The 15,000-nt window shown below is 38.5% G+C and overlaps 2 protein-coding genes and 1 long non-coding RNA gene across 5 annotated transcripts in view; 1 reads left to right on the plus strand and 2 right to left on the minus strand.

Moving 5' to 3' along the window:
- Positions 1 to 2,481, minus strand: part of LOC131971517 (uncharacterized) — a 6,153-nt gene extending 3,672 nt beyond the window's left edge. The window contains exons 1-7 of the mRNA XM_059333026.1: positions 2,425 to 2,481; positions 2,179 to 2,231; positions 1,174 to 1,267; positions 976 to 1,059; positions 604 to 860; positions 229 to 477; positions 1 to 5 (exon numbers count right to left, since the gene is read on the minus strand). The exon at positions 1 to 5 is cut by the window's left edge and continues 127 nt beyond it. Of these exons, the coding sequence (XP_059189009.1) occupies positions 1 to 5; positions 229 to 477; positions 604 to 860; positions 976 to 1,059; positions 1,174 to 1,267; positions 2,179 to 2,231; positions 2,425 to 2,445 (763 nt within the window). The 5' untranslated portion in view covers positions 2,446 to 2,481. The remainder of the gene's footprint in view (positions 6 to 228; positions 478 to 603; positions 861 to 975; positions 1,060 to 1,173; positions 1,268 to 2,178; positions 2,232 to 2,424) is intronic.
- Positions 2,482 to 6,956: 4,475 nt separating this feature from the next.
- LOC131972187 (uncharacterized) lies at positions 6,957 to 8,665 on the plus strand. Of its 2 annotated transcripts, none has more exons than XR_009394443.1 (3): positions 6,957 to 7,054; positions 7,552 to 7,638; positions 8,316 to 8,665. It is a non-coding gene; the product is annotated as an uncharacterized LOC131972187 (long non-coding RNA). The 2 variants fall into 2 exon arrangements; XR_009394444.1 differs by having other exon boundaries at positions 8,340 to 8,665.
- Positions 8,666 to 13,476: 4,811 nt separating this feature from the next.
- Positions 13,477 to 15,000, minus strand: part of LOC131972017 (ubiquitin carboxyl-terminal hydrolase 37-like) — a 6,480-nt gene continuing 4,956 nt past the window's right edge. Inside the window, exons 14-16 of one of the 2 annotated variants that reach the window (XM_059333735.1) lie at positions 14,289 to 14,446; positions 14,169 to 14,202; positions 13,477 to 13,943 (exon numbers count right to left, since the gene is read on the minus strand). In XM_059333735.1, coding sequence (XP_059189718.1) covers positions 14,197 to 14,202; positions 14,289 to 14,446 — 164 coding nt within the window. In that variant the 3' untranslated portion in view covers positions 13,477 to 13,943; positions 14,169 to 14,196. Of the gene's footprint in view, positions 13,944 to 14,163; positions 14,447 to 15,000 lie in introns of those variants that run through there. The other variant, XM_059333734.1, reaches the window with a different exon arrangement.

Genomic DNA, 15,000 nt, shown 5'->3' on the forward strand with positions numbered 1-15,000 from the left:
GAAATCTGACACACAAACACAACAAGTCACATCACACGTTAACATCATTATCTCCAATTACAAACTGCTGATACTTTCACTTAAATATAAACTAGTTTATGGACTTATGTTCTGCATGGAGGTCGAAAGCAAAGCTGCAAAAACAATCAGTTGTTGCCTTCTGGGAAGATTAAAACCTGTGTTGTTTCTTGTCTCTGCGTGAGAATAAGTGTGAGCAGATTTACTCACCCGAGCCAGGAGATGTGTTGAACTCTGAGGCTCCACGGTCTGATGACAGTTGCTTTCTGGTGCACCACTTTGGTGACTTTGTCTCCAGATTCAGGCTGCTGAGGCACCGTGGCAGCTGCTTTCCTGTCCTCCTTCTTGTCTTCTTTCAACACATCCTTCTCTTCTTTGCTGAGTTCTTTACACTCCACCACTTTGTCGACTTGGGTGGAGCTGATGGGCTGTCGGGTCCCAGCTTCAGTTTTCACGGGTCTGAAACATGGAGAAACATTGAGCGTACCATCATAAGATGGCGAATAACACTTGATCTTGTGAACTTGATATTAAAATGTGGCTTTGAATGTGAAGTATAAAATATGAGAGTAGTTGTGGACTGACCTGTTCTGGTTCTGCTGGGTCTGTTTCTGGCACAAGACCTTGACGACTGCGTCTTCAAGTAGGGACGCAAAATCTGTCTGCTGAGGCACGGTGGGAGCTGCTTTCTCGTCCTCCTTCTTAGTTTCTTCCAGCTCGTTCTCTTCTTCTTCAGTGAGTCCTTTAAACTCCACCACTTCATCAGCTTGGACGGAGCCGTCGGGCTGAAGGAGCTGCTGTTGATCTTCATCTTCAACACTGGGAGCCACGCGACTTTTTCTCTGTTGGAGGACAAAAAAAACTCCAGCGGTTCAATAACTTTAGAAGACAATATTCACATCCAGACTATAAATATCCGCTAATTCTAAAAGCAGTGGATCTTTGTGTGAAACATACCCTGCAGCAGCTAAACAGTCTCCAGAAAGACGACGACTTCTTCGTTGGCTCTTTCAAAGTCTCTGGTGGACTTGTGTCTTCATTCTGTAGAGTAAGAATGAACAAAAACAACGTCAAGCATCTTCTGTGTCCACATAGAAATGTTACAAACTTGTGAAAGGAGTCACATGAAGCATCAAGGCTTCCTGTGAAACATACCTGACTGCGTCTGAACAGCCTGGACCACCAGGGAGTCCTCCCAGTGCAGCTCTCTGCAGAGGTCCTGGTGGCGGGAGCTTCTGACACGTTGACTCTGCAGAAACAGAAACACAGCTTATTGTGAATTCATGTTGGAAACAATAAGGGGACAGTTTAACCCCGTGAGACCAAGCTACCGTTACTGTCTTTAAATGGCTGTAGCCGGCTCAGTTGTAACTTTCTGTGGCTGTAAACAAAGTGAAGATGCTGGTTTCACATGAAACTAGAAGACATGAGGAGCTTTGGTACCACTGACATCAGATCTTGTCGTGGAGTGGGCTAAATCACCCCTCAAATTTAGGTTTTGAGGAGGGACCCTGACCTCTGAAATATTAATGAGTTCTATGGATACCTGCTTTTAAGAATAACTGGTAAAGACAACTTCAATCACGGCAAGTATGTCCATTACATCATTCAACAGATGTAATTACTTTAAACATAATTGTAAAGCTTCTGCTGTAGACTCCTTCAATATCAATCAATTTAGAACGTTGATTAAAATTCCCTTTATTTTGAAAGGATTTATTACAAGTAGAAATTATAATATAAAAATATTTTTTAGATTTAAGTGTAAAAGGCTAAAAAAATGTAGGTTTTAACAAGAGTTTGTATTGGCCATCAAGTATAAAAAAACAAATTCCCAGTCATGATACAGGTCTCTGAGTTCACTGACTTTTACAATAACACAATATTTAAATATTGAATCCCTTAAAAACACTGATAGGATGCCATGAACAGTCCTCTAATAAATTATTTGAATGTGTTGTTGAGCCTGAAACAGAGGAGCTGTTGATTCAATTATGTTAATAGGATGTTGTGGCTCCTCCACATGTGCAAAATTGGTAGACAAATATTAAGAAAAACAACTTTTAGTGTACAAGCTGTGCTGCTGTGTTACACAACACTTTGGTTAACTGCATCACATGTTACAGGTGTTCGCTAAGTTTCCAAAAGCAACTTTCTTACCGTCCATTGAAGCTCTGATCTCCCTCAACTTTTTCAGGAGCGATCTGTATTTTCTGTTCAGAATAAGGACAAATATAATACAAATTAGCACAAAAAGCAATGGAAATTATCGAAAATATATGAAAAAGTTTCACAGATAACCACAAAAAGACTTCTGACAGTGAGTGATGCCAAATATTTAGCTGGAGAAAGTCTCAAACAGTGCAGAAACTACACAAACAGACGTGAAGAGTCTGTGCAACAAACCTTTGGTTTACGATCAAACATCTTTGCAAATCTTTCAGTAGGTAAAAACACGACTGAACAGGAGCAAAACTTGTCTGAAGTGATTGAAAACGTGTCTGAAGACTAACTGGGAGACTCTGACATCATTCTGATAGGAACACGTCTCTTTGATGTCACGTTCTAGAATGCTTCATGAGTTCCATCAGAATGTCATATAGAACACACACACACATTTTCAAAAATCAAATATAATCACTGCTTATATCTTCTGGTTTGGCTCAAACTACTGCTTATAAAAGTCTTAGCTTTTATTTAGTCATCGAAAAAATATTAGACCACCCTTTTCCTTCAATTTCTTGTTCATTTTAATGCCTGGAAGAACTAAAGGTACATTTGTTTGAACAAATATAATGATAACAACAAAACTAATTAATAAGAGTTTAATTTAAGAGCTGATATCGAGACATTTTCCATGATAATAACCAAAATCATTATCTAGAAAACATATGTATATATCCACCTTGTGCAAGGGACATTAGAAGAAAAGTTTGCTCATTTTGGTTCATACAGGTTCATCTCAATACATTAGAATATGATGTAAAAGTCCATTTCCAGTTGTTCAAGTCAAATAGCCCCAACCAAGTATTGAGTCATATAGATGGACATACTTTTCAGAGGCCAACATTTCCATATTAAACATACTTTTTAAAATTTTGTAATATTCAAATTTGTTGAGACACTGAATTGTAGGTCTTCATTAAATGTGATGTCATTCTGTATGTAATGGATTTATGTAATGTGTTATTTCCACTTTTTGAATTTAATTTCTGACATAGATACACTTTTCTATGATATTCAAATTCATTGAGATGTACCTGTATGTGTTTGTTAGCATTTTTTTTATCTGTCCTTACCCTACATGCAAACTATGAAATTATTTATTATATTTTTTTCTTTCAGCACAAAATCAGTCATAAGTTTGACTTTCCATTCTGTTAATTTAACATTGTTTAAGGCTGCCAAGAACCCAAAATACATAAATCAATTAATAAATCAAATTAAATATATTTTTTAATGTACACGCACGGATAACCACTCAAAATATTACTATAAATGAAATAATGGTTAAAAAAAATAATGTTCACTTTTTATGCACACAAAAAAAGCAAAAAGGAGTAAAAAAATAAAACAACACATTTGATTATTTACATACAAGCCAGATTTAAAGACAGTTTGGATGCTGTGAAAAACATTAAGAACAACAGAATCCTTTGCGACCTACATTCAGCTGAATAATGATTGTGCCTTTTTATTTAAAGTCTGTATGCATACATGTATATAATAGCACGTCTGTGCAACTGTGTCACTGAGCACATATTTTTGTAGAAGTCTCTGGTGGTACCAAACCTGGCAACCCCACAGTCACTGCCCCCTGCTGTTCATGAAGTAATAGATCCAGCATGTAACTCCCCATCAAACCACAAACTGTAGTTTTAACATTATCTTAAACTCAAGGAATGTTAATGTTGCTCTGTGACTTCTGGATATGGAAATAATAAACTGACTGCAGTTAAATTTGTCAACTTAAACATTGATGTAATGTCGTGGTTGTGTTCACAAATTATTTTTATTGGAAAAAAGCAGTTTTAAACTACTATATGTTATTAGGACCTGTTTTCTCATTTTGTGACTATGAACAGATTTAAAAAGAGAGACTGACCACTAGATGGGATCATTATCCAGATTTTTAAGATGGGTTGAATTATTTGTCCTTTTCAAAGCGGATTAAGCCATCTCCAACTAAAGAGCTCATTTTTAGATTAACTTGAATAAAATGTGTGTGATGTGTTACACCTTGAGGACTACAGCTCTGGCAATCAGTATACAGATTCATCTCAATATATTAGTATATCATAGAAACTTTATTTATGTCAGTAATTAAATTCAAAAAGTGTAAATAACACATTATATAGATCATTAATACTTGGTTGGGGCTATTTGACAGTGAAACAAAACACATTGGCTATCTGCCTTCTTATAATTATTCAAATATAATATAACAGTTTCCTTTGTTAAAGTCACTGAGGACACTCAGTAAGGAGTCAGGGTGTGTCCTCTCCACACACAGTATCTGGTCGGCAAGCACATTGGCCTGCGGTGGAATGTAAGACACTGACCAGAATGACTGAAGTCAAACTTATTGGGGGAGTAGAAGGGTTTACAGTTAATGAAAATAATTTAATGTTGATGGGATCAAAAGTATCTCAATTTTCTGGCTAATTAAAGGATAAATAAATCAATTTTCTTTCAGCCTTGGTTGATTAAAATGATTATTAGTAGAATCAAACACAACTTGTGTTTCCAGATGTAAACTGACTGTTGTTGGTGAATTATACACTTTTCTCTCAACCTACTACAAACATTTAATCTCTTGACAAAATGAATGTGTGCTCAGTGTGTTGAGCCGTCCTCACTTCACCTCGCTGACTCACATTTCAGTAGACAAAAGGTTTGTCTGTGTACAGAAACTTCACCTGGCCACTGTTATAATTAGATCAAATTTGCATTGAGTTTGGTTTGGAAATACATGTGGAAGAACATGGATTTGATGCGCTGCATGAAAAGTGAAGAACATCTAATTCATTGGGGGTTGAGGGGGCCCGAAAAATTTTTAAAGCTTGTGACTGTGTAAGTGTCAGAGCTATTTTTGATAGAATATGACAAACAAAAAATAGAAAGTGTGGTACAATTGTAAATAACCCAAAAATTCACTTTTTCGCTGAAACCAAACTCAAAACGTCATTACACACGCTCAATGCAGAGGATATGTATGAGATAAATCAGCAATACTTGCTTAATAATAGTCACAAATTACCCTTACATAAATGTTTAACACAAAATACTCATTTACCATTTGATCAAATTATTATTACTGTTAGAATAGCATGGAAAGCACTCAAATGAAAACGCGTGTACAAAGGATATGTTAGAGAGGATGGATATTCTCGTAACAAAGCTCTAATGGTAGTAGTTATTCAGACAGTTTAATAATAGCAGCCGAGTTGAGGGGCTGCGGCCAGCCTCACTTCCTCTGCGGTCTCGAAGCGCCGCAAATTCGGGTCACGGCACCAAAGATGTAACCCGGCCTGCGTGAAATGAGCCTCTCCACACTCTGGGACTCTGTGTTGTCCATCCATCCATCCATTTTCTTCCGCTTATCCGGGGCCGGGTCGCGGGGGCAGCAGGCTAAGCAGGGCATTCCAGACGTCCCTCTCCCCAGCCACAACGTCCAGCTCCTCCTGGGGGACCCCGAGGCGTTCCCAGGCCAGGAGAGAGATATAATCCCTCTACCGTGTTCTGGGTCTTCCCCGGGGCCTCCTACCAGTTGGACGTGCCCGGAACACCTCTAACGGGAGGCGCCCGGGAGGCATCCTTACCAGATGCCCAAACCACCTCAGCTGACTCCTTTCGACACGAAGGAGCAGCGGCTCTACTCCGAGCTCCCTCCGGATGTCTGAGCTCCTCACCCTATCTCTAAGGCTGAGCCCAGCCACCCCACGGAGGAAGCTCATTTCAGCCGCTTGTATCCGCGATCTTGCTCTTTCGGTCACTACCCAAAGTTCATGACCATAGGTGAGGGTTGGAACATAGTTGGACCGGTAAATCGAGCTTTGCTTTCCGGCTCAGCTCCTTCTTCACCACGACGGTCCGGTACAACGCCTGCATCACTGCTGACGCCGCACCAAACCGCCTGTCCATCTCACGCTCCGTTCTACCCTCACTCGTGAACAAGACCCCGAGATACTTGAACTCCTTCGCTTGAGGCAGTACCTCTCTCCCCACCCAGAGGGGGCAGTCCACCGTTTTCCGGCAGAGAACCATGGCCTCAGACTTGGAGGTGCTAACTCTCATCCCAGCTGCTTCGCACTCGGCTGCAAACCGCCCCAACGAGTGCTGGAGGTCCCGGCTTGATGAAGCCAAAAGAACCACATCATCTGCAAAAAGCAGAGATGCAATTCTTAGGTCACCAAACCGAATCCCTTCCTCCCCCCGGCTGCACCTTGATATCCTGTCCATGAAAACCACAAACAGAATCGGAGACAAGAGGCAACCCTGGTGGAGACCAACACCCACTGGGAACGTGTTTGACGTTGTGCCGAGTATGCGGACACAGCTCTCACTTTGGTTATATAGGGACTCTGCGTTGTGTTTTATGGTAATGGTGTAGGGCGGAAGAGGGACCAGTCAGACTCGGGTGGTTATATTTGCGGCTCGGACCGCGTTGTGGTTTATTGCTCGCAACGGCTGGCAGCTCAACCTTCAACAGTACAAGTAAACACTGAATCAGACAGCAGAAAGTCTAAAGGCAGGTTCTCATGCTAAACAACAGACACTTTTGAGCTAGCGCTGTACACACACATAGAATGGACTAAGAAATAACTAACAACAGTCTAACAACATACACAAACAGCCGTTAATCTAACAGAATAGACATTGAGCAGCGAGACTTGTTTACATACGAAGCTGGTTGCTATGGAGACTATAGATTGAAGAAATTCGTTTCCAAATCACCATTTCACTTTGAGACATTGGAGGAGAAAGTTTCACTCGATGATTTTTTCAAAAGTGAGCAAGAGCCCAGCGAAAAAAGGTGACTAACCGAACCCTGTTTAGTTGTTCTAAAAAGTTATCGTTGAAAATGTGAGAATTCACGAGTTTTAAATAATTTTCAGACTTTTTTTTCAAAGCAGTTTTTTTCGACTTCTCGACTGAATTTGGGCCTTGAGGCGTTGAAAGCTCAACGGCCTCAGCTGCTGCCTGTTAGCTGTGGAGAGTTAGCTCAGTCAAAAATATAAACACATCTATTAAACATGAAATATTGCAGTGAAGACGTTGGTAAAGGCCTGAATAAGGCCTGATTGCAATCATCCATTTAGTAGCTTTCTTTTTCTGACAAATTAGCAAGAAGGGAACAATGACATTTACTGTACACAGAGAAGAGAAAATAACTTATTTAAGGGAAAAATCAGTGATCTCAGGATCAGAAGGCGAAATGTGACACTTTTATTCAATTTACACAACATTTAGTTGTGTTAAATTAGGCAAATAATAAACTAACTAACCTAAACTGTATGTTGACCATTACAGATGTGTGACGTATCATCTCACCTCAGTGACCACAGCTACTGGAGGACGGTGCCCAGCAGGAGACGGGACAGCACCATCACCAACCAGGTAAAACTCTTGTGATGCACACAGTAAAAGTGTTATGCGTTTGTGCTTACTTAAAATATCTTTTTCTAACATTATCTTTAGTGTGCAGTGCTTTGATATAAGTTTAAATGACTATGACTACTAAATGACTAATTACCCATACAATCAGTGAATAAATGCACATAAATGTTTGTGGGACTCTGACAATTGTGACATTAAAAATGACAGTGTGTCTCATCCTTAAAGTGTGACAACATGCACCTTGTGTCAATACTTGTTAGGTAACTTAATCTCTCTGACAGAGAGATTAAGTTACCTAACAAGTATTGACACTGTATTTTTGATGACATCCAGTATACGTGACTAGAAGAAAAGCAATAAAAGCATCCTCAGTGCAAAAAAACAAAGTGTTATGATTAGTTGAAAATAGAGCTGTCAGGATATCAGAAATCGTTGAAACGTGACGACAGCTGTTTAAACACATTGTTAAAGTTGTGAAATAGTTCAGGCACCAAAACCACGACCTTAAGGTTAGGAGACGAGACCAGGATTAGGCTTCAAAAAGACGATCTCTGGACAAACTTCCAACAACGGGACATGGACAGCGGTCTCCTGGATGAAAGACTGGGGCTTTGAGCCATTATCATGAATGTGTGGCCTGAGTCCCTCTCCTGGAACGAGCAGTAACGTGTCTTCAGTTTCTCCGGCTGTATGTCCTGCAGGCAGCTGACCCACTGACTGTTTGTCCTCCTGCTGGTCTGGATGAAGATGTATCGTTGTGGCGATCGTGCGTTTGGTCCCACCTCGGTCCGCGCGTTACACTAAGCGATCAGTAAGTTTGGTGTGTTAGAGGCCAGTGCGATTATTGATATGATGAGAAGTGTGGATCCAAGTGTGGCGTTGAAGCGTTCTGGTATTCCTGTAATAATTATCTGTATAGTAATTACTCTTATTGACTAGTACTTAGCCTTTCATGGTACCATTTTATAATAAAGCCATTTTCAGTGAAACAGGAAGCACAGATGGAAAGCAGTGATGTTACAGCAGCAGTCTGAAAGGATGATAACTGTATCTGGTCCCTTACTTTCTCTCACTGTTCCTCTTCAACAGGCTTCGGAGGGCACAAATCGCAAGAGGGAGAGCAGCTCTGCCGACCGCGAGGAGCCCCCGGAGAAGAAACTCCGTGTGACTGCACCTGTGCTGCCGGAGCGGAGCCCCAGCCCACAGCCCTCCACCTCTTCACAGAGCAGCCTGGAGGTGAGTGGTCCTACTGTGTCACACACATCTATCCCACACTGCATCAGTGTAAAGGGTGTAGCTGAACCCCCACCTCCCTCTCTCTGTCTGTGTGTCTGAAGGAGGTCCAGCAGCCTGAGGACGACGTTGAGGGGTCCCAGCCTGGTGGTCTCTCATCTTTTGAGGTGCTGTCGCGGATCGTCATGGACTGGCTGACTGACTCTCCGTACAACCCGGAGCTGTGACAGTACCAGACACACACACACACACACACACACACACACACACACACACAAAACAAAATTACAAACTACAAACAAACAAACAAAAAACTTCAACTCCCTTTAAGTTTAAACTCTGTAATTTCTCTTTAGTCCATAGATATGTTTTTCTTTCTTTTTAGTTCGTAAGTTTCCACTTAAATGTTAACTATTTTATTCATTTTTAGTTTGTCGATAAGTTTAAATTCAACTTTCACCTTTCATGTCCTTCCTAAAAAAACAAAAAACAAAAAACAAAAAAAAAAAAAAACTTTAACTCCTTTTTAGTTTATAGATAAGTTTTAACTCTTTCATTTCTATTTAGTCTTTGGAAGTCGGATCTTTTTAGCTTGTTGAAATGTTTCCTTCCTCAAAAAAAATGTTTTTTTAAATGTTTAACTCCTTTTTAGTCCGTAGATAAGTTTTAACTTTTTAATTTCTATAGTCGAAGTTTTAAGTATTTCATTAATTTTTAGTTGGTCTGTAAGTTTAAACTCAACTTTCACCTTTCATGTCCTTCCTAAAAAAACAACAAAAAAACAAAATCAAACTTTAACTCCTTTTTAGCTCTAAGGTAAGTTTTAACTCTTTCATTTATATTTAGTCTTTGGATAATTTTTCACTCTGTCATTTCTTTGTAGTTCATAGAAAAGTTTTGCGTATTTCATATCTTTTTAGTTTGTCAATAAGTTTTCCTTCCTCAAAAAAAAAAATCTTTAACTCCTTTGATGTCCATTGATAAGTTTTAACTTTTTAATTTCTATATAGTTCAAGTTTTAAGTATTTAATTTATGTTTAGTTTGTTGGTAAGTTTTTTCATTCTCTATTCCTTTCCTAGTATGTAGAAAATTAATGTAAGTGTTTTATCTGATGCCTGCTAAACTTTCTGTAAAAAAAAAAAAAAAGCAATGATTAAGTATTCAGACTCATTGCCACTTTTAAAAAAATAATCCTAAATATTTTCTGTGACAGGCTCAAAGGGTTTTAGAGTCGACTGACAGAACTGTTCCACCTGGTTCATGAAGCTTTTTCTTTTGTTTCACCAAGTTGATTCTGTGCTGTCAGTATATTAACTCAGTGAGTTTAAACATGTATTAGGAGGTTTGTTTCATGATAGCATGTTGCACTGACTTCAGCCACTAGAGGTCAGGAGTGCACAGTTTCAAATGTTAAATGTTTTAAATGTTAATTTAAGGAGAAAGTTTTCTTTTCTCTTGAACTCTTGAGGCTGAAACTAGTGAAACACATTTTCAACTAACTAAAATATAATAACAATAGCAAAAAAGAACAACAGAAACACATAGTGTAGATGTATTTGATTTTTTTTTTTTTTTACTTTGTAGAAGGAAAGAGCTTTAAGAGGGTCTGATGGTGATGTTCCATTCAAATCCTTTTTTTAAAAAAAAAAAAAGTTGGTAGAAGACATGAAAACTATTCTCTCATACAGTTTCTAATTAATACCATAATTATTTGGCTTTGTCTAAATATATCAGGTAAAGAACAGATGAAACAATTGAAACTAGTGTCTTGTTATTTCATGACGTTGCAGTATGATGGAACATTACCAAAGGGTTAGGGTTAGGGAGGGTCAGACCCTCTTAAAGAGCTTTCCTTTTATTATAAACTCTTCAACACAGACACACTCATTATAACACGACACAAAAAGATAAGATGGTACGTTTTATTCATTCACAAGCAGAAGTAATATTTGCTTCAGTGTTATTAATACTGTGGTTGACTGACTCTTCATACAGACAGGAGCTGTGACAGTACCACACACACACACACACACACATTCACTACAAACAAACAATTCTTTAACGTCTTTTTCATTTAAAGATGAACTTTAACTCTCTAATTTCTATTTTGTCCATAGATATGTCGTAAGTATTTCTTTTTTTTTTAGTTCCTTGATAAGTGTGAATTTTTAAATTTCTATTGAGTTTGTAGACATTTTTCATGTCTTTCCTTTCAACTTTCATGTCCTCCCTCAAAAAACCCTTTAAAACATTTGAGGTCTTTCATTTCTATTTAGTTTTTGGTTTAGTTTGAACTCTTTTATTTATTTTTAGTTAGTCAAAAGTTTATAATCAACTTTCACCTTTTAAGTCCTTCATCAAAGACAAACAAAAAACAACCTTTAACTCGTTTTTAGCTCTAAGATAAGTTTGAACTCTGTGATTTCTTTGTAGTTCATAGATCATTTTTTAGTATGTCATTGCTTTTTAGTTTGTCGACAAGTTTTCCTTCCTCAAAAAACAAACAAACAAACAAACCTTTAACTCGATTTTAATCTATTGATAAGTTGATACTGTGGCTGTTTCTTATTCACCAGCAGTACTAAAATACATCTATCCCACACTGCATCAGTGTAAAGGGTGTAGCTGAACCCCCACCTCCCTCTCTCTGTCTGTGTGTCTGAAGGAGGTCCAGCAGCATGTATTTGGATGGAACATTACCAAAGGGTTAGGGTTAGGGAGGGTCAGACCCTCTTAAAGAGCTTTCCTTTTATTCTAAACACTTCAACTTCAAATTCCTTTAAATGGTTCAGAATGCTGCAGCTAAAAGTTGATCTAAAACTTGAAAGTTTGACGATATTACAGTCATTTCAGTTTCTCATTGAATCAGACCTTGACTAGCTTCTAATGGCTTTCAGAGTTGAAGTCATGTCCCCCTCATAGCTGTCTGATTTCCTTGTGTGTTTAGAGTAGAGCAGCAGATGCACATATTTTAGCTGCAAGCCTCATCACACAATCACTCAACCTGGTCATGACTTTTGTTACGGCTGGCTGCCGTTCTTCATTTATTGTATTGTTTCTCCGCATTACTCTGCTAATTATGTAAATCCAGTTGTGGGATTCCTCGAAGTTGATTGGACCTTCTGGAGCTGTGAGACCGCCTACTTCCTGGTTCCTGCTTACTCGTCTGTGATTGGTGCGGCGAAGATTCCTGCGAGTCAGCCAATCAGGACTCTTCAATCAACCAACTTCTCCAAAAATGATCATGGTCATTGAACAGGGATTGATAAAAAACTATGTGACCTATCGAAACGTATCAAATCTATTTATTTTCTATTTTTTTGTAAATATGTATCATTTAAATATGTATGTTTAGGGGGAAAAAAGTGTTAATTGAGTAGTGGAGAAGGGGTAGGTTTAAATAAGCTTATGCTTCATCCTACTCCTTTTTGGACATGTTGCGTTCACATTATAGCTTTTGTTTTGACTATTGCTATTTTTTTTTTTTTTTGATTATTCTCATTGGATGTATTTGTTTTTGAGTTTACTTTGTTGTGTTACTCGCACATGTTTGAAATGAAAAGCTGAACTGAACATGGCTTTCATTGAGATACTTTTATTAAACCAATCTAAGCAACATAAATGTTTCCTTGTGTTTGATGCTACCGCTATGCAAGCTCAGGTGTTAGCTGTAATATGTGATGTGAGTGCTAACGGTGTAGCTGGGTAAGCTAACATGTAGCTACAGCATTTAAATGAGGGAAATAAAGAAGCCATTAAAAAAAAATTATCTAAAATTTCAATCATAGTCAGACATAAAAAATACACAATACAATTTAAAAGAGCAGAACCGCATTCATACATACAAAACAAGTTGACTAAATGTAGTAGAATACGTAGTCAATCACATCACAAAAGGGGTAAATTCATTACACAATACGAATAAATAGAGGATAAAGTAAAATAGATATGACTTTAAGGAAGTTAATCAAATACATTCATGTAACAGTCTATAAAACTGTTGCTTTTTTATTATGTATTAGGGGAAATAGAGAATGCATATGATGTATATTGGTGTTGATATGATGTCAGGTTGTAATAATTGTTTTCTGATAACTGAGATGTATTTAAGGTGTTATAATGCACTGTAGTTTAAATATTAAAGTTGGTTAAAAAGAGATCCTTAATACTGTTCAATTATGAATAACGCTGCGGTGAAAAAGATAAATGATGCTCTTTAAAAATATAAATAAGTGCATTTATGTTAAAATATATATTCATGATAAATAATCACCACCAACGTTAGCTTGATTTTACAACTTAACGCTCACTGTGAAAAGTGAAAAGCTGTACTTTCTTACTGTGTTGTATTGTTCTTACTGTATTTTATTGTCTTGTATTGTAAAGCGTCCTTGGGCTTCTTGAAAGGTGATATATAAATTTAAGTTGTTATTGTTATGAATATTATTATTATTATTGTAATGTGATCACTGGAGATAATGTTACTGTATACTGGACAGGAGGTAAAGTGATGGGTAGCTCATAAAACGGATGCGTCAGAAAATTAAGATATTTATATTAAAATATATTTATTTATATTAAAATATTTTATTTATATTAAAAATAATATTAATTAAAAAAATGTAACTACTATTTACAATATATTTTTTCATTCATTCATTCATAGAGACATTCAATCATTCATGCTCCCATTCACTCCTACGGCCAATTAAGAGTCACTAATTGAACCTAAGCTGCATGTTTAGGACCATGGGAGGAAGCCGGAGTACCCGGAGAGAACCCACGCTGACACGGGGAGAACATGCAAACTCCACACAGAAGAGCCGCAGGCCGGATTCAAACCTGAGACCCTCTTGCTGTGAGGCCACTACGCCACCGTGTAGCCCTATCTATCTTTTTTACTACCCAGAGAGCAAGCCATGCCGACCAAGTCGTCTCGTGATTTGCGGGAGACGAGTTCTGATTTGGTCAAAGGCGTCGGCGACTGTGGCGAGGAAAAACTGCCGTGGCAGAAACCTCGAGAGGGACCAGACTCTCTGGGGGAACCCTTCCTCCTCAGGGCTGGGGGGACCTACCGCTGCTGCTGCTGCTGCTGCTCCAGGATCACAGGACGACTGTTGGTTGTGACCCAAAACCTCCATCTTCAGCTGCACCACCTGCAACACACAAACAGGGATGAACAGACTTACCTGTGGGTCTCCATGACTACTCACCTGGACTGGATCTTCTTCTTGAGCCTGACAGATTTCATTTCAGGTCTCTTGGTGCCTTCTGTGTTGTCCAGGGACTCTGGCACCGGTAAGTCCCCCCATTCCCAGAGCAGCCTACATCTAAAGACACACAGAAAATGTTAGTGGGCTCCGTGTGGAACAAGCAACATGTTTGTATGATGTGTTTGTCGGAGTCGTCCTCTTACCCGTCTCTGGTAGAAAAGGATGTAGGCTGTCCTCTGACGCTGCTCACAGACAGCCCGCCTGGTTGTCTCCGTGACCTGGGCGTCATTATAGTGGAGCCAGCGGTCACCTGCACCACCCATGTCCTGGTCCGGGTGCACGCCGTCACTGACGTAGTGTCCTAACGGGAGAGGAATCACTGTTACAGCTTCACATGAAGAGGAGCTTATAAAGAGGAGGAGAACTGCAGTCTCCAACCAAACTTAATTCAAAATTTATTTATTTTATTTTTTTACAGAAAACCAGTATTTAAAGTGTGCTAGTCAGTAAATAACTGAATATTCTCCACCTTTATCTACAGGTCCATCTCAATACATTAGAATATGATGGAAAAGTCAATTTCCAGTAGTTCAAGTCAAATAGCCCCAACCAAGTATTGAGTCATATAGATGGACATACTTTTCAGAGGCCAACATTTCCATATTAAACATACTTTTTGGTCTTTTGTAATATTCATTTTTTAATTTGATACTGAATTTTAGGCCTTCATTAAATGGAAGCCATAATCATTATAGTTAGGAGAAATTCAATAAATGAAGGCATGAAATGTTTCATTCTGTGTGTAATGGATCTATATAATGAGTTATTTCCACTTTTTAAAATTGAATTACCGACAAACTTTTCTCTATGATATTCTAATTTATTGAGATGCACCTGTATCTGTTAGAGGGACTA

Source organism: Centropristis striata, chromosome 5, assembly GCF_030273125.1.
Source record: "Centropristis striata isolate RG_2023a ecotype Rhode Island chromosome 5, C.striata_1.0, whole genome shotgun sequence".
NCBI lineage: Eukaryota > Metazoa > Chordata > Actinopteri > Perciformes > Serranidae > Centropristis > Centropristis striata.